The sequence below is a fragment of the Panicum virgatum genome, chromosome 4N (genome assembly GCF_016808335.1).
Source record: "Panicum virgatum strain AP13 chromosome 4N, P.virgatum_v5, whole genome shotgun sequence".
In the NCBI taxonomy this organism is placed as follows: Eukaryota; Viridiplantae; Streptophyta; class Magnoliopsida; order Poales; family Poaceae; genus Panicum; species Panicum virgatum.
In genome coordinates, this window is record NC_053148.1 from 46,396,143 (window position 1) to 46,414,279 (window position 18,137).

General features: G+C 49.7%; 1 protein-coding gene across 8 annotated transcripts in view; it reads right to left on the minus strand.

Annotated features, from left to right (window-relative positions):
- Positions 1 to 18,137, minus strand: part of LOC120668450 (BEACH domain-containing protein B-like) — a 50,994-nt gene that overhangs the window by 25,897 nt on the left and 6,960 nt on the right. For 5 of the 8 annotated variants that reach the window (XM_039948163.1, XM_039948162.1, XM_039948160.1 and 2 more), the window contains exons 2-15: positions 16,795 to 16,858; positions 15,906 to 16,110; positions 14,602 to 14,778; positions 13,019 to 13,339; positions 12,439 to 12,658; positions 3,668 to 3,721; positions 3,020 to 3,424; positions 2,362 to 2,680; positions 1,795 to 2,241; positions 1,533 to 1,691; positions 1,275 to 1,424; positions 1,048 to 1,203; positions 877 to 918; positions 440 to 784 (exon numbers count right to left, since the gene is read on the minus strand). In XM_039948163.1, the coding sequence (XP_039804097.1) occupies positions 440 to 784; positions 877 to 918; positions 1,048 to 1,203; positions 1,275 to 1,424; positions 1,533 to 1,691; positions 1,795 to 2,241; positions 2,362 to 2,680; positions 3,020 to 3,424; positions 3,668 to 3,721; positions 12,439 to 12,658; positions 13,019 to 13,339; positions 14,602 to 14,778; positions 15,906 to 16,110; positions 16,795 to 16,858 (3,064 nt within the window). The remainder of the gene's footprint in view (positions 1 to 439; positions 785 to 876; positions 919 to 1,047; positions 1,204 to 1,274; positions 1,425 to 1,532; positions 1,692 to 1,794; positions 2,242 to 2,361; positions 2,681 to 3,019; positions 3,425 to 3,667; positions 3,722 to 12,438; positions 12,659 to 13,018; positions 13,340 to 14,601; positions 14,779 to 15,905; positions 16,111 to 16,794; positions 16,859 to 18,137) is intronic. The other 3 variants (XM_039948164.1, XM_039948165.1, XM_039948166.1) reach the window with 3 other exon arrangements.

Consider the following 18,137-nt stretch of genomic DNA (forward strand, 5'->3'; position numbering starts at 1 on the left):
GAATCCGTACAATTATACCTACTACCTATGAACTTGCAAAAAATAACAAAATAAAATATGGGATAAAAGGAAAAAGGCAATACTGTCTAAGAAGAGGATATAGACATAGTCCTACAAGTTTGGGGCATACTCCAACAACAATATAACAGCTTTAGTTATAAAGAAAACCATTAGCATTGAATAACTGCCCAATTTTGACAGAACAATTCAGTATTGAACACTCAATTCAGTGGCAGTTCAGGATTTGTAACTTTCCTCAACGACATGGGGTTCAGGCCTTCAGGGGCAACATGTCAGTGAAACCAAGTCACTAATCCTGACTACTGTTGAACTGAGTGTCCTAATATTCTAAGGTACCAATATATTTCTACTTAAAGTCTTAAACTATGAATTACAATAGATGAAATCTAAATTGCTTAATAATTAGGGCAAGACGCACAGAATCATGGCCACTGAACTCAAAGAAAGCTTCTGGACCCTTTTCCTTGAGCATGTGACTCAGACTTGTCAGAAGCAAAGAAGTGTGCTCCTGTTTGGCACCAATCTTCTCACAACGCAAGAGCGCAAAGATTTTCCTAATGTCCTTGCCACATATACTGTGTGCACCAAGTATCTGTATTATCTCTGCAATTTCAATAACTGTATCATCCTTTTCCTCTATTGAAAACCAATCAAGAAGAAAACTTAGCAATCCAGCTCTGAAACAAGAGGTTCTATTTGTAATGGATTGCTTGAGCAACTGCTGTAAGATCACAAGCCCATAGTGCTGAAGCGATGCGCTGCTCTGCCAATTAGAAATTGGTTGATGTTACAAAAAAGCATACAAATGGAAATTATCAGAGATTGTACTGTCATCTATGTGTGTGAAAGAGAGACCTTCTGTAAAATATTCAGAAGTAATACAACAGCGTCTTCATTCTGGGGAAATAAATTGGCGAAAAATTATATTAGTTAAGACAAAATTAAAGAACGAAGCATGCCATAATTAAATGAACCCAGAATCGGTAAAGATGTGTTAAGTTTTCCAAAGATTTAATAACTATTAACCTTTATAGTCGTTTTCTCATTTAACTCGAACTTGCAATCAACCAGCATGCTAAGCAATGCATCAAGGAGTCTCTCACTTGGTGACCATTTGTAGAAATCCAGTACCAAGCTTTGTAAGGTTTGATAGCCTGCACCAACTAGCAATCTAAAGGCACCCTACAAAACAAACCAAGATATCAACATGCAGATAGAGCTATGGCATGAGCCAGATGTGCCAATATGATTACCTTGGATGCATCATTTCCTTTAAGTAATAAAGTTAATGTCTCAAGGACATTAAGGATAAGCTGCTCGTCAGTAACCTCATTGATATTTCCATTCAACAAAGAGACAATATGCAGAAAACAACCTCCATTGCGAAACAGATTTTGATAGTACTAAACAAAATGAAGTATAGAAGTACATTTGTCAGCACATTATGTATTACTAGTAGGAGGCAAAAAACTATCTAATTATTACATACAAGGCCATATATGAAAACCTACCATGTGATCCATCCTTATGATCTCTCTCATGCTGACGAGAAGATCAATCAACAACTCTGAGTCGATCTTTTCCTTTTCATTTGCTCGTGCAAAGTTCTCTAAATATTTGGAGCATAACTGCAATTTTGCTGTATGATCTTGTGCTGACGATGAAGGCAACTGGTTACAGGGAACCATGTTGTAGGTCCCAACATTAATAACAAAACTGAGGGAGATAGGTAAACAAAATCTTTTTTAGAATACAAGGTAAACATAACCTTACCTTAAATAAGGCAAGAACCTGTTCCAGCACATGTTTTCGAAGGTTCTGTTCTTGGAACAAGTCAAATAAACACTCAATACAGTCAGCATTGTGCAAAACAAGAATTCTTCCATCTATCGATATAGTGACATATTCTGTAAAGAGGCTCAAAGCTAACTCTGTACACATAAGAGCGTTCTCAGTTCTGTCTTCAATACTTTTACACTGGGTAACATCTTCAGTGATCATGACATTAGAACAAAGAAAATCGCTAAAGTTCCGTAGTTCTTGTGCCTGATGGCAAGCAGCCTTAAGGACTCTTGTAATCACATCCAATGATTCAAATGAAGCTAAAGTTTGTTCTGTGGCGAGTTGTAGAATTACACGGAAGCTTTTGAGAAGAGTGCAGACTGTCGAAGGATCAGAAATGCAATGTTCAAGTGCATCCAGCAGTGCCAAGCATTCTGGCTACAATGAAAAAAAAAAGAAACTAAAGTTGAAGAGTTTCATAAAGAGATTCAGAACAAAAAAAAGGGTGGTTAGACAATTAGCCTACAAAATTATATTATACAAGACAAAAGATTTTACCGTGTTATATGTGTTTTCATTGAGTGTTGCAGCAAACTCCAAGAAGGAAATAGCTTCCACTTGAAGAATGTTAACATCAGTACAGTACAAAGTTTCAGAATCGATAGATATTTGAGTACTGTTAATATCACCATTTTGAATATCCGTACCAATATGAAAATGGGTGCCTTCTACAGATGAACCAAAGTAAAAGAAATTCCCTGAGAAAATCAGGTGCCATACCCCTTCCTCTCGAAAAGCTGGGAGTAGAGCTGGTGTTGACATAAGAACCCTTTTGAACATGCGGATGATGTTATGTTGAAGGGTCTTTGCGAAAATCCTGCAGAATGAACTCAGGAAATGATCATACTTTGTACACTAGTAGCTGTTATCTGGTAACCTACTACTAATCAGAAAGCACTTGCCGTTCAAAAGATTGATAGTCACCTAATAAATATAACTAATTAACATTTTCAAGTTGCCATTGATTGAAAGACGGACTATTGTGTTTCATATTTCAACAAGGAGTTATAATGGAAAATTGTGTTAAATTCAAAAAGCATATCTTCTGTATGTGAACGTGAAACAAAGCATCTTAATACCACTGAACAAAGCAATGACACACGATAGTTAACCATTCTGGTTAAAAGGGAGATTCATGAGTACACTAAAAACTCACTTTATGTGGTTCGGTAATGTAGATTCACTGGTACAAGCTCTGATACATAGAAAGACGGTCATAAGAATCCTAATGATCCATCTCACAGATTGCTCCAGGTATGCCGATGGGATAGATACTGCAATTTGGCTGACAGCTATTTCATGGGACCAGTAATCGATATCCTTTGAAGGGAGAATAAAGGAACAAAGGGCGTTGCTCAACTTGACAGAGTAGTCATTCCAGTCAGTTATATCAAGAAAACAAATTGGACCAGAGACAGAATCTATTGCATGTGAAGCCATGGTGTTATCCTTTTGCTGATGGAACTTCTTAATCATAAATGCAGGCCAACAAATGCAGTTTGCAAATTTGTGTACCCGTCCATTTTCACATAAAAAATGCAAATTGTTGACATTGGCAAATCTAAATAGATGTCAAGGACCCAATAAGGGGGAAATAAATATCCATATAAGATAAATAAATGCAATGCACTGTTAAAATTTTCAAATCTTTCTAAGCCATTGTTAATTAGCTTACATTATTGTGCCTCCTATGATATGGTGAAGAATTTTACCTAAACTACATATTAGCAGAGAATCTAGATATTCTGTAAGTTGCAAAGCTGATGCTAAGTGCCAGTTAAAAGTAGTTTAAGACAAAGGATACACCGCCTCACTTAGAATTTGCAAATATTGTATCTGGAGCAGAAGTATTTCACCCCTATAAGAGTGCAGAAATGTCAGAACATAAAAGTGGCAATACAAAAAAGTAGGTAAAACCTGTCACATTAAATAAGTTAAAAAATAACTCCATAAAGATTACGATTTTCATACATCACTGTAGCCTTTTTATTAGATAGAGGTAAAATGATAATTACAAAATGAACATTTTGCAATACAGTTAGCTTGCAAAGATGTCCAAAGTTGAGGAAAACAAATTGGAGGGATAGAGTCCTCAGCAACTAAATAAATACCAACATAAACAGTAAAACAGTAAGACCAAAAGAAGCACCCCAAACCCCAGCTTTGCTCCTATAGGGCCGCATCGTTACCTGGACCGTCGACCACTACTATTACACTGTAGTGATGGAGAGAATAATGGCTTGTATTCCTCCAAACCCTAGAAGGGTGGGATATATAGTTTCTATACATGGGCTCAATATACACCAACACCCCCTGCAGTCTGAACTACCGGAGCGGCGGTGTTCAAGACTAGACAACAAGAAAGCTAACCCACCCCCCCCCCCCCCCCCGCAGTCTGAACTACCGACGCAGCGGTGTTCAAGACTGGACAAGAAGAAAGTACAAAGGGCAAATACCCCCCCGCAGCCACAACTAGTCACCTGCTATGTTGAGGCTGGAGCGAAACTCCGAGAAGGTCGAGGAGGGTAGTCCCTTGGTGAAGATGTCAGCAAACTGGGAGGTGGTCGGGACATGGAGTACCCGAACATCGCCGATTGCGACCCTGTCGCGCACAAAGTGCAAGTCAATCTCCACGTGCTTCGTCCGCTGATGCTGGACAGGGTTGGTGGAGAGATACACGGCGCTGACGTTGTCGCAGTAGACGAGCGTGCTCTTGGCGAGCGGGGTGTGGAGCTCCGCCAAGAGCTATCGTAGCCAGGACGCCTCCGCCACGCCGTTAGCGATAGCACGGTACTCCGCCTCGGCACTGGAGCGGGAGACAACCGGCTGCCGCTTGGACGACCAGGAGACCAGGTTGCCGCCCAGGAAGAAGACGTAGCCGGAAGTGGAGCGGCGAGTGTCCGGACAGCCAGCCCAGTCAGCGTCGGTATAGACAACCAGCTCAGCAGAGAACGAGCGGTGAAGCACCAAGCCGAGGTCCACAGTGCCACGGACGTACCGGAGGAGACGCTTCAGCGCCGCAAGGTGTGACCCCCGGGGATCATGCATATGGAGACAGACCTGCTGAACCTCGTAGGTGAGGTCCGGCCTGGTGAAGGTGAGGTACTGCAAAGCGCCGGCAAGACTCCGGTAGGCAGTAGGATCAGCCACCGGATCACCCAGATCAGCAGACAGGTTCGCCTGAGTGTCGACAGGAGTGGAGCAGGGCTTGCAATCAGTCATCCCAGCCCGCTCCAGAATATCAAATGCGTACTGCCACTGGTGAAGGAGAAGACCAGACTAGCGAGGCTCAACAGTGACGCCCAAGAAGTGGTGGAGCTGACCCTGATCCTTCATAGCAAACTCCTGCTGCAGAGAGGAGATGACACTCTGAAGCAATCGCTGACTGGAAGCGGTGAGCACAATGTCATCGACATAGAGCAACAGATAGGCAGTCTCATCCCTACGGCGGTAGATGAAGAGAGACGTGTCAGACTTTGTTAGAAGCTCAATCCTAACTCTCATTGAGCTGAGAGGATGACAGTGAACTTGGGGCAATTTTCTAGTTTTCTCATATTCACAAACTTAAAGTCATGCCTTCCAACAGGAGGGGTGGCCACATATATATACAGCAGGCTGCTGGGCAGCAAACGAAGCCAATAATGCTAGTCTAACACTAGTCTAACTGCTGTCCTAGAGAGGACACTAACTGCTGTCCTGCAGTCCAAGATGCTAAGGACTACAAGATGCTGCAGGGGTACAAGAGATGCCTGCAGTCCAAGATGCTAAGGACTACAAGATGCTGCAGGGGTACAAAAGATGCTGCAGGAGTACAAGGGACCACAAAGACCAACAGCAAAGACTTATCCATCATTCTCCCCCTAAGTCTTGTGCGTCGTCTTGTGGGAAGATTGAGCCATCCCGGTCCTGGAGCAGAGCTCAAGGAACTTGATCCTCCCAAGGGGCTTGGTGAGCAAGTCCGCAAGCTGGTCCTTGGTATTGATGTAGCTCGCCTTGATGCTCCCGTCCTCCAAGCAGCCTCGGATGAAGTGGTACCTCACCCGGATGTGCTTGCTCCGTTCATGGAAAACGGGGTTCTTCGCCAGGGCCAGAGCGGACTTGCTGTCCACCCTGAGCTCCATCGCTTCAGTGTCTCTGCCGAGGAGATCACCAAGCAGTCGAGCGAGCCAGAGCGCCTGAGTCGAAGCGGTGGAGGCCGCTATGTACTCAGCCTCGCAGCTGGACAGAGCCACCACCTGCTGCTTGACCGACTGCCAGCTAACGAGGCACTCGCCGAGGAAGAAGAGGATCCCGCTTGTGCTCTTGCTGGTGTCGATGTCGCCGGCGTGGTCGCTGTCGCTGTACCCGATGAAGTGTGCCGCCCCAGGGCACCTCGGGTAGTGGAGGCCGTGGTCGAGAGTCCCCGCAACATAGCGGATGATCCTCTTCACAGCCTGCTGATGCTCCGTCGTCGGTCGCTGCATGAATCGACTAACGTAGCCGACGGAGAACGCCAAGTCCGGCCGTGTGTGGGCGAGGTAGCGAACGCTCCCCACAAGGTGCCGGTACTGGGTAGCGTCCACCTCCTCCGCCGTGCTGTCACGGCTCAGCTTCAGCCTCTCCTCCATCGGAGTGAGAGCTGGGTTGCAATCGGTGAGCCCAGCTAGCTCCACGACGCGCTTGGCGTAGGCGGTCTGTCGAAGCGTGATCCCGGTGCCGTCCTGGTGCACCTCGATCCCCAGGTAGAAGGAGAGAGGCCCCAGGTCGCTCATCTGGAAGGTGGCCTTCATCTCTTCCTTGAACGCCGCCACCCCCCGCATCCTTGGTGCCGGTGATCACCAAGTCGTCGACGTAGACACCCACCAGCAGGGCATTTGCTCCATTGCCCCGCCGGTAGATGGCCGCCTCGTGCGGGCTTTGCTCAAAGCCCATCCCCTTGAGCGTGGAATCCAACTTGGCATTCTACGCCCGTGGTGCCTGCCGCAAGCCATAGAGGGCCTTGCGCAGGCATAGCAACTTGCCCTCCTTGCCGGGGATCGCGAATCCCGGCGGCTGGTGCACGTAGACCTCCTCCTTCAAGTCGCCGTGGAGAAACGCCGACTTGACGTCCATGTGATGGACGCGCCAGCCCTCCTGGGCAGCCAGCGTAAGGAGGAGTCGCACGGACTCCATCCGTGCCACGGGAGCGAAGGCATCGTCGAAATCGACTCCCTCCTACTGCACGAAACCTCGTGCCACCAAGCGAGCCTTGTGCTTGACGACGGTGCCGGCTTCATCCCTCTTCAGCTTGAACACCCACTTAAGGGTGATCGCGCGGTGACCACGAGGGAGGTCAGCAAGCTCCCAAGTGCGGTTCTTCTCAACCGCGTCCATCTTCGACTGCATCGCGGCACGCCATGCCGCGTTTCCCTCGGCCTCTGCGAAAGACCGAGGCTCGCCGTCGTCGCACGCGAGGTGCAACTGTGTCTCTAGGTCGTGAGGCACCAGTCCCGGCACCGGCTGATCGCCGAGAAGGTCCTCCATCATATGGTACCGCAACGGCTCGCCGTCGTGGTACGCGTCGACGCGCTCCTTGTCGTGAGAGAGAGAGGAGTAGCGAACTCCACCGGACTGTGCTCAGCACGAGCAAGTCTCGAAGTAGACGTGCCCGGAGGAGTGGCTGTCGGTACTGGAGTGCGTGGCGTCGCCGGCTGTTGTGGTGCAAGCGAGGAACTCGTCGCAGCCGTAGTCGCGGCTGGAGAGCGTGGTGCTGCCGGTGTAGTGGGCACCGGAGTCGGTGAAGGCTCGGGGAGTGGGGTAGGCACGCTCGTCGAAGAGGAGCTGCCTACTCCCCCAGCTCCCTTGAAGTGGACGTACTCGACAGTGAAGTCGTCGTACGTCGGAGCCGAACCGTCGTCCACCGCCTTGTCCCACGCCCATCCTCGCCCTTCGTCGAACACAACGTCACGCGTCGTGCGCACACGTTGTGTCTCCGGGTCGAGAATGCGGTAGGCCTTCGAGCCCTCCGCGTAGCCGATGAACACTCCCGGAGTGCTCCTGTCGTCGAGCTTGCCGATGTGGCCAAGCTCTTTGGCGAATGCGAGGCAGCCGAAGACCCTCAGGTGGGAGACTGCCGGCTTCCGCCCGTGCCAAGCCTCATACGGCGTCATGCCGTCGAGCGCCTTGGTGGGCGAGCGGTTAAGGATGTAGACGGCCGTCACCACCGCCTCTCCCCAGTACAAGGCCGGCACCCCCCTCTGCTTGAGGAGGGCCCGAGCCATCCCCACAACCGTCTGGTTGCGCCGCTCGACGACGCCGTTCTGTTGCGGGCTGTAGGGTGCGGAGTAGTGGCGCTGGATGCCCTCATCCGCACAGTACGCCGCGAACTCAGCCACCGTGAACTCGCCGCCATTGTCGGTGCGCAGCACTCGCAACTTGCGGCCGCTCTCCGCCTCCGCAGCAGCCTGAGCACGCCTGATGGCGTCCGCAGCCTCTCCCTTGCTGCCGAGGATCATCACCCACATGGCCACATGAAGCGGGAGAGGTCGTCGACGAGCAGCAGGAAGTAGAGCCGTCCTCCTGGTTTGACCGGTGTCACCGGGCCACACAAGTCCCCGTGTACGAGCTCGAGCGGCTCCCTGGCTCGGAAGCTCGCCTGCTGGGGGGAAAGTGCCGCCTCTGCTTCGTCAGCACGCAGACGTCGCAGAGCTGCTCCACGTGGTCGAGGCTCAGAAGGTCACGCACCATCTACTTGGCGCTGAGCCGCTTCAGGGCCTCAAAGTGGCGGTGCCCAAAGCGCTCGTGCCACTGCCACGCCTCGCCGTCCCTGCGAGCTACAAGACAAAGAGGCTGGGCCACCCCGACGTGGAGGATGTAGAGGCGGTTCTTCCCTCGAACCACCCTGGCGAGAAGCTGGCGCCGGTGGTCCCAGGTGCGGAGGACCTTGCTGTCGATCACCACGCGGGAGCCGCTCTCATTGAGCTGCCCAAGGCTGATGATGGAGTTCCGCAGCACCGCGATGTAGTAGACTCCGGTGAGCATCCGGTGCTCTCCGGACTTGGCGGTGAAGATCACGGAGCCCACGCCCTTGATCTCCACGGCGGAGGAGTCCCCGAACCCGACGGAGCCACCTACGTCGACGTCCAGGTCGGAGAAGAACTCCCGCCGCCCGATCATGTGGTGCGTGGCGCCGGAGTCGAGGTACCAGCCGTCGACCCTGTCATCGTCGGAGCCGTTGCCGAGGACTCGGGCACGCGGCTCGTCGAGGTGGAGTAGAGCGGTGGCAGGCGGTGCCGCCGGATGCGGCTCCATGTCCCCGTGGAGTAGGAACAGAGCCGGCTCGTCATCCGACTGGGCCTCCGCGACGTGGGCTTGGCCCCCACGCCTCCGCTGCGGGCAGTCCCTGGCCCAGTGGCCGGGCCTGCCACAGTTGTGGCAGGCGTCGTCTCGTGCCGTCTTGGGCCTATCGGCGGCGGCGCCCTGAGCATCTTTGCGGGCGCCACCCTCGGCGCGCCCTCGTGCCCCGGCTTGGGCACCTCCGCGCCCCTTTCGCGGCTTGCCGCGCTTGGAGCCACCAGTCGAGGAAGAGGGCTCCCCCCTCCTCCTGTCACCGCGCCGGGCCTCCCACTGCTCCTGAGTGAGGTGGAGCTTCCCACCGATGGAGATGCCTCCAGAGGGAGGCTGTGGTTCGTCGCTGTCGACGACCTTGAGGCGACCTATCGCCTCCTCGATCGTCATGGTGGAGAGGTTCAGCAGAGACTCGATCGAGCGAGCGGTCTGCCTGTACCTCTCGGGGACGCAGCGGAAGAGCTTCTCGACAGCTCTCTCCTCGTCGTAGGTGTCGTCGCCGAACTGCATCATCTTCTGCAGCAGAGTGTTGAGACGGAGGGCGAAGTCATCAACATCCTCACCTGGCTTGAAGGCCAGGTTCTCCCACTCCTTGCGAAGTGCCTGCAGAGTGGTCTTGCGGGCGCGGTCGCTGCCGATACGTGCCGCAGCGATGGAGTCCCTGGCCTCCTTGGCAGTTCGCTTCTTATAAAGCGTGAACTGCATCTCGGCCGGGGCTGCTGCGATGAGAGCGCCCGTCGATCCTCATCGTAGTCGACGTCGCCGTACCGGACTGCCTCCCACATATGCCGCACCTGGAGCTTCACCTCCATGATCGCGGCCCACTCGACGTAGTTGGTCTTGGTGAGGGTGGGCCACCCACCGCCGGGACCGACGTCCCTGACCACCGCCTGGAAACCGTGGTAGCCGAGGGCGCCGCCGCCCTCCAGCGCGCCGCCTCCAGGGCCGCCGTGCTGTCACATCGGAGAAGTGGACGCCGGGAAGCCAAATCCTTCACAGTAAGACCAGAAGAGTCAAATTCGACAGAACAGGAATTGTCAGCTGTAAATTGGCGAATGGAAAGAAGATTGTGGACCATGTTGGGAGCAACAAGAATATTGGGAAGACGAAAAGAAAAAAGGAGCAGTACCCACGGAGGTGACAGGAAGACAAGACCCATCACCAACCATGATAGAAGAGGAGCAAGAAGGATGGGGGTCGGACAGAAGAAAGAATACCAGCATCAGGCGTGGTGTGGAACGAAGCCCCCAAGTCAGCGATCCAGTAGGTACTGACGGGCGGTGTCAGCCCCATGGTACTGAAGGACTGTGCCAGAGCAGCCTGGTACCATCCGCCAGACCAGGGCTGAGGCGGGCTGGGCTGAGCGGGTGGAGTCCAGGGCGGCATGAGCGGAGGAGCGGCGCCCGTGAACATGGCCGCTGGCTGGTGCTGAGGACGCGGAGCCCCCCTGGGCCCTGGAATGACCACATCGAGATGCGCCCTGACCATGGGTTGTTGATGGATGGCCAGGGCACACCAACAGGAGTAGGAGGTGTGGGTGTGCTCCGACGACCGGTACCACCACCACTCCCACCACGCCCCCCTCGCCGACGACGCCCCCCCCCACCCCACCTTGGCCTGGGGGAGGAGCACCAAGAAGAGAGGTGGCAGGCAGGGCAGAGGAGCTCGGTGGAGTAGCAACGAGCGCAGTGGAGGAGGCGGAGGAGGAGGAGGACGATCCTGTCATGGGCCCCTTCGTGATCTCCTCCAGGACGAGGTCGTCCCGAACCTGCAGGAAGGAGGGGAAAGGCCGCTGCCTGGTGATCCATGTCCGCAGGTGACCATAGGTGTCGTTGAGACCCCGCAGGACATTGAGCACCAAGATGCGGTCTCCCACCGGGCAGCCGAGGTCGTGAAGGGCATCAGCCATACCCTTCATCCGCCGGCAGTACTCACCAACGGAGAAGTCCCCTTGCTCAAAGGTGCAGAAGGACGCATCGAGCTGAAGAGCGCGGGCCTCGGCGTTGCCAAGGAACTGGCCCTCGAGTACCAACCAGGCCTGGCATGCAGTGCCGCCGTGAGTCCTGACGATGTCCTGGAGATCTAGGGAGAGGGTCCCAAAGATCCAAGACATGGCGACACTGTCGCGGCGCAGCCACGCCGTGTCCCGCGCCGCAACCGGCGTGTTGAGGAGGACGTGATCGTTGAGGGCGTAGCGACGGAGGCTGAGGACCTGGTCCCGCTAGCGCCCGTAGGAGGACGACGCAGGGTCGAGGACGACGGAAACCAGGGCCCGGATGTTCTGGACCCCAGCGGCCTGGAGGTGGAGCTTGGCGACCATCGGATCGGTCGGGTCGGGCCGAGGTCCTGTCATAGCAGACAGGGCCTGGTGGGAGGAGGCGACAGTGTCGGTGAAGTGGACGATCGGCTGCCAGTCGGAGGAGACGAAGAGGTAGTGCTCCGCCTCGGCAACCTGGCGAGCAAGAGCATCTGTCGCAACACGCTCGCGCTCCCAAGCGAGTGCGGCCGCGCGTACACGCTCCTGGGCCGCCGCAGCCTCAGTCTTGGCTTTCAGGAGGGCTGCGGCAAGGGCGGAGTCGGCCGTAGCGACCCCGGCGGGAAGGGGCTGCTTGCCCGCAGCGATGGCAGCGGCCCGGTGGGCATCCCGAAGGAGGAAGGGGCCACCGGAAGGAGGAGCGACGCCCAGGCCGGCCGCGGCAGGCAGGGCAGCGGCGCATGGCAAGGCGCCCGCGGGGGCCAGGCCGGCCGCGCCTGCGTTGCCCAGGCCGACCGCGGCCGCGGCGGCGGGAACGGCGGCGGCGGATCCGCGACGGCGGTGGCCAGGGCCGGCGCGCCCGCAACGGCGGCGGCCGGGGCTAGCCCGCCCTCCTCGACGGCGGCGGCCAGGGGCCGCGCGCGCCTGCAGGGGCAGGGGCAGCGGCGGGAGGGAGGAGGCCGGAGGAGGAGAGGGGAGGGAAAGAGGAGATGGGAGGGGGCGCCGGCGGCCGGCCAGCCATGGTGGCTGCGGCGGCGGCAGGAGGGGAGAGAAGCTAACCCTAGTCTGATACCATGCTAGAAGGAATAAACTCAATTGATTCCTCCAAACCCTAGAAGGGTGGGTATATAGTATACAATACATGGGCCTCATAGATAGGCCTAGGCCTCCTGTATGAGCCGACACACACACACTCCAACAGAGCACATTTGCAATTCTACGCATAAGAAGAAAGAAGAGGGGAAAGAAAGCACAAAAGTAATAATAAAAGCAATCAATGACGCTAAAATATACACCTTTCATTTCTTGAGATAGATGAATGCTTCAAAACTGAAAATTTAGTAGAAGGAAGTCCTAGTCCATCCAATAGAATTTCCAGCCCACCAATGCTTCTGAGATGATTCTGAGCACGAGTGCCAGAAACAGTTGATTGCAGAGTGCACAGAGTGATAAAATGAAGCGAGAGATCATTCCACTGCTCTTTCAAATTCAGCCTTTGAATGACACGTAAGAGTTCTACAAAACCATTTAGATATTTATTAAATAATAAGAAGGTATAAATTAGCACACATGATTTTCTCATAAAAAGGAATTGGCAATATGGTGGCATCATTAATCATACAACCTCTTGTTCAGTACTTTTCATAATATTTAGGGTAGAAATTAAACAAAAAGGAACAGATAAATGGTCTCGATTTAACCACACCCATAGTGAATCTTTTTCAGTAAACATGCCTATATGGCAATCCAGTAAGTACTATACTACTATAGCATCAACACAATGTACCCAACAGATGAGTGTTCCAATGATCATGTAAAACAAATACTCAGAACCATAGTATATAAGTCCAAAAGAAAACTAAAAGATATCTTTACCTACTAACCAATTGACACCACTGGCTTCCATCACAAGAACAATTGCCTTCTGCTGCCAATGTCGAACTGTATTGGAAATGGTGTGATCTGGAGAACTAGAAGTAACTGCAGCCAGGTGGCTTTTTGATGGGGTATGCTTAGTGGTCTCGACAATATGGGGTATCCTTGTGGTGGTTGTTTCCAACTTCATGAAGTTTGAAATTATTGTGATTATGCATACAAGTATACTTAGCATCAGCCTAGTATTTCTCATTGCTTCATCTGAAGATTGGTCATCTGCAGCCAGCAAACTGTTCAAGTTTCTGAGCTGAGCAACTGCAGCTGAATGTGCCAAACAAGGAAATTAATGAGATAGACTCCATAAAAAAAAGACTTGTGGATGTTAGTTAATAGTGATGAGAAGCTGTGTATAATGATGTACACTTTACTGAACAGTAAGGTATATATGCAATGAGGTCGTGAGCCTTGCAGCTTAAATCCCGACGAAAATAAAACAAAAAAAACCAAGTCATGGTGGATCTGAACATGGAGTTGGGGCCTGGGGGCCCCGAAGAGGTGGTGGAAAAGTTGCTCTGAAGTGTACACATTGGTGAAGAAATCAGCAACTTGATGTTCTAAGAATGTGCTTGACAGGATTTAGGGTTCATATTTTTTTTCTCGAACACGCAGGAGATCTGCGTATCAATATATTAAGAAGAAGGGGGTACACAGGTTTTGTTTGTTTTCCGGGGGAAACAAAAGCTGTAGAATTAAACACCACACACACCAAACTATCACTCTATTACCCTTAAAACTTTTGGCTAGACCCAAGACCAGGACAACTACCCTAACCAGCTGGTAACTGGGCGAGGATGTGAGTAATTCCTCGAGCCCCAGCAAAGTCCCACAGTTGCAGCTCCTCCCTGATGGAAGAAAGAACCCCATTCAGGTTTGGCTGCAGTCCATCAAAAACACAGCAGTTGCGGTGGTTCCAATGCGACCAAGCCACCAAGATTATAGTTGAGTTAAACCCCTCTTTAACTGGGCCATCCACCCTGCTGTTCACCTTGTCCCACCAATCATCCAAGGAGTTATATTTTCTACCTCGCTTTGAGCAGTTGATTAACCCTAAATCCATCTGGAAAAGTTGGGCCCCTGGCAAATGTAAATTCTTCATGTGGCTAGTCGCACATGATAGGTGCTGGACGGCCAATCGACTAGCTAGGAAGGGACTGCCTCATCGTGAGCATTGCCTTTTCTGTGATCAAGAAGCGGAGACAATAAATCCTTTGCTGCTGTAATGTGTTTTTTCGCGACAGTTGTGGTTTAGTGTTCTACAAGGCTCGGTTTGCAGACATTAACCCCACAACCTGATGATATGATGCTTCTAATCAATGTGATTGATCGGCTCATGCATCCCTGGATCATTGAGAATCTGTATAGAACCAGTTTTGTCGCAGAGGAGGCATGGGATCATCTCACAAAACACCAACATGAGCAATTAACAACCATTTAACCAAAGACAGGTAGCAAATGTTTGTAGTTGTAGCTCTGCTACAGCACTGTAGCATCACACAAAAATCAATACCTGACATAACTCCTACCTTTTAGTAGAGAAGTAATCTTCTGCACACCACCATAGTAGCTAAATACTCTACAGTTATGCAAGGAGCGAGTCAGAATTGCCAAGCACTCCAGAACTTGTAGTATTTGTGTGCTTAATCCCAGGTTTGTTGGTTGCCCTGGATGATGGTTTGCAGGAGATTCCAGGCTGTTGCCACCTAATAATGCAATAATAAGAACAAATATGATGTAAATTATAAGAACAGCTGCCAAAAGAAAAATCCATGTAATGAAAAAACCAGCAATAGTCTATTTCTCACTCACAACACAAGTGAGCAATCGTCAGAATTGTTCATTCAGAAAATAATCTTAATGTCCTTTTGTATGAAGTCACATTGATTAATTCTCAACAGACTTCAGGACAATATAAACTACATGAAAAGCATCTTTTCAGAGACATAAAAGCATAATGTATTTTGAAATCAGTAAAGGTTATTAATGAACTAAATTCCACAATGCAACACTAACACACTACTGCACAGCTGAAAAATGGCCTCCAAGTGCATAGACTCAACAAGACAAACCAAAAGAGCAAAAGTATAACATTTCCAGCAGTATCCTTGGACTACCTCCTCCTGATTCAACTACTTTAAGCTTTAAATGCATATGAAGAAAAATAAGTAAACTTAACTCTACTTCTTCCATCAAACAAAGATCTACTCATTGTTATGGCACTGAAAGTTCCACTTTGCTTTGTTTCTCAACTTTCTTATTATGTCTATTAAGGCCTGCTAGGTAGAAAGGCAGGAAAATCCAGGTTAAGTGCATTCAATTTTTGTGGTGTTTGCTGTGGGGTGGGCACCCTGAAAGCATGGTTTCTTAAGACACAGCAATGCTGCCCAACTTCCAGTTGGATGAACATTAAAGTAATGTATCCAACTCAGGTGTTTGTAGCCCTTAAGCTGACGGCAACAGTTCAAGCATAAGGGATAATTTAGCCATTTTTCACTAGGCTTCTCACAACTCTATGAGCAGTATATATTACTCCAAACTTTCAGCATCTATAATGTCAACTACAAAATTGGCATGACTTTGCAGAGTTCATCTCCAAAAACATGTTTTCAGGGAATCCCACAGCGAATTTGATAAGAAGCCAAATTTGTCCAAGAAGAACATTCATTCTACCCATGCTTAAGAAACTATTGGAGTTGTTTCATGAACATTGAATAGAAGGCAGGAAACTTACCACATGCAAAGTAGAATTCACAAACATCAAAATTATGAATTAAAATCACAAAAAGATCTAAGGCATATCACATGATATATAGTCATAAAAGCCACTTACTTTCAACAATAGTTGACGTAATTAGAGAAATCTCCTGAATCAGAATAAGAATGACCTCAGAAGGATGCCCAAAAGAGCATCCGGCAATTGTTGCATCGGATCCTAATTCTTGGCCAACCAATTGCTCAATCGGGTGTGGTCCCCAATCTCTGAATGTCTCTACAAATTGTAAGATAAAAATTTGAAGGGATTTCTCCTTTTCAACCTGTAAGAACACAAGATGTAATACAAATATGCCATGAAAAAAGATGTAATGCAGCATAACTATAGAAAGTTGTTGCATAAAATTCTGAACAAGTTGCGAGCAGAATAGTTATATAAACAACAGGTTAGGTTACCACAAAACATAATACAATGTTATTTACTATTAAGCAGATGCTTGGTAAATAGCATTTAAGGCGTCAACTTTTACATTTTTCGATGAAGAAAATACTATAAGGAATCAAGAAAAGTGCATGATGTCCTCATAATATTACGGATATTTTTAGTTCTAGTTGAACCAAACTTGAAATTTGGGTGAAACATATATTGCTTTGTAAAGATTTTACTTTATTGAGCACAATCAAACTCTAATCACGGTGCAAAAAAATGTTTGCGAAGCGTTAATACAGACCATTTTAATCATTAAACTTAGTGTGTGACTTTTAAAGATAGTTTGTCTGTTCATACAATTTGCATGCCGGGCATCTCCTAAATTATGCTTGGATGACATAATACTAAGTCATATCATGGATAAGATCACACAGAACAGTAGAATGTATAGCTATTTCTCTTACATAATCAAAGAATGGAAAAATCTAGTAGATTTTTAGGCTGGAAATGTGTACTAGTTTAGGATCTTAACAGTAAACAGAACTATAAGGAAACTACGAGGCTTCCAGAAAAGTACCTTATCAAATGCATTCTCATACTTCTTCCAAAGTACACTTAGGGCTCCCTCCTCTGGACTATCACTGGAAGCAGATAACAAACAATGAGGAGAAACATTCATGTAATCAAACCAAGCACCAAGGGAAACAAAAGGTCAAAAGCCAAAAGGGCTCCCTCCTCTGGACTATCACCGGAAGCAGATAACAAATATTGAGGAGAAACATTCATGTAATCAAGCCAAGCACCAAGGAAAAAAAAAGGTCGAAAGATCCAATGGCAGATTTCTTATAGAAATTAAAACAATCGGAGAAGCAGGGTGTAGAACCAAAAGGAATGTCTTCAATCCATTTAGTCAATCACCAATAATATCAAATCCAAGATGCTACGCTTGTGCCTAGCTAACCAGAAAATTTGCTTATACCCATCTTACTCATCAGATAAGAGTAAGAGTTGAAACCAAGCAGTCCACCACAACCATACAGTTTTTTGTGTTATTTGGTAGGAAATACTCATGGGCAAGCTTAGCAGCTTACCTTGAAGCTAGGCTTGGTTTAATTTTATCGAATCATGACTTCACATCAGTATTTGCTCACAACAAACAGGATTTTGCTACCATCAAGGATGAAAAGTGCACTTGGGTTGCCGCAGAAGCCAACAATGAAGGAATAAGTCTATGTCATCTCGGTCTTTGTGGGTCTCCACCTAGGACAGGTTTCGGTTCTTCTTTTGACCAGCATCTCAGACCTTGCATGGTCCTTGCTGCGTGGTGGTTGCTGCAGCTGCAGCACATTGGCATCTTAGACTAGCTTTAGCATCTAGAGGACAGCATCTAGAGGACAACAATTAGGACCTAGAGGACAGCATCTTAGACTAGTCCTTGGTGTGTGTTTTGGCTGCCCTGCAGCCCTTGTATAAAAGCGTGGCCACCCCTCCCGTTGGAAGGTATGGCATTGTGAGTGTGAATGAAGAAAAACCCAGAAAACTTCCCCAACTTGAGTGTCATCCTCTCAGCTCAATGAGAGTGAAAATTGAGCTGCTAACATCTGGTATCAGAGCCGTACTTTCCTGTAGGTTAGACATTTCCTGCACTTCTCCCTCCCAAGCAGCAGCTAGCACAGCAGCAGCTAGCGCAGCAGCAGCGGCAGTTAGCGCAGCAGCAACGGCTAGCGCAGCAGCACCTGCTGCACCCTCTACTCCACCTTCCTCACCCGAGCAGACGAGCGGCAGCTCGTCTGAGGCTGCGTCTTCTCCACGCAGCAGCCCCCTGGAGGCGCGCCATGTCCGATGCACCGTCTCAGCGCTCGGTCGCCTCGAGCGCACGGCGTCAGCGAGATGCCGAGCTCGCCGCGGCAGAGGAGCGCA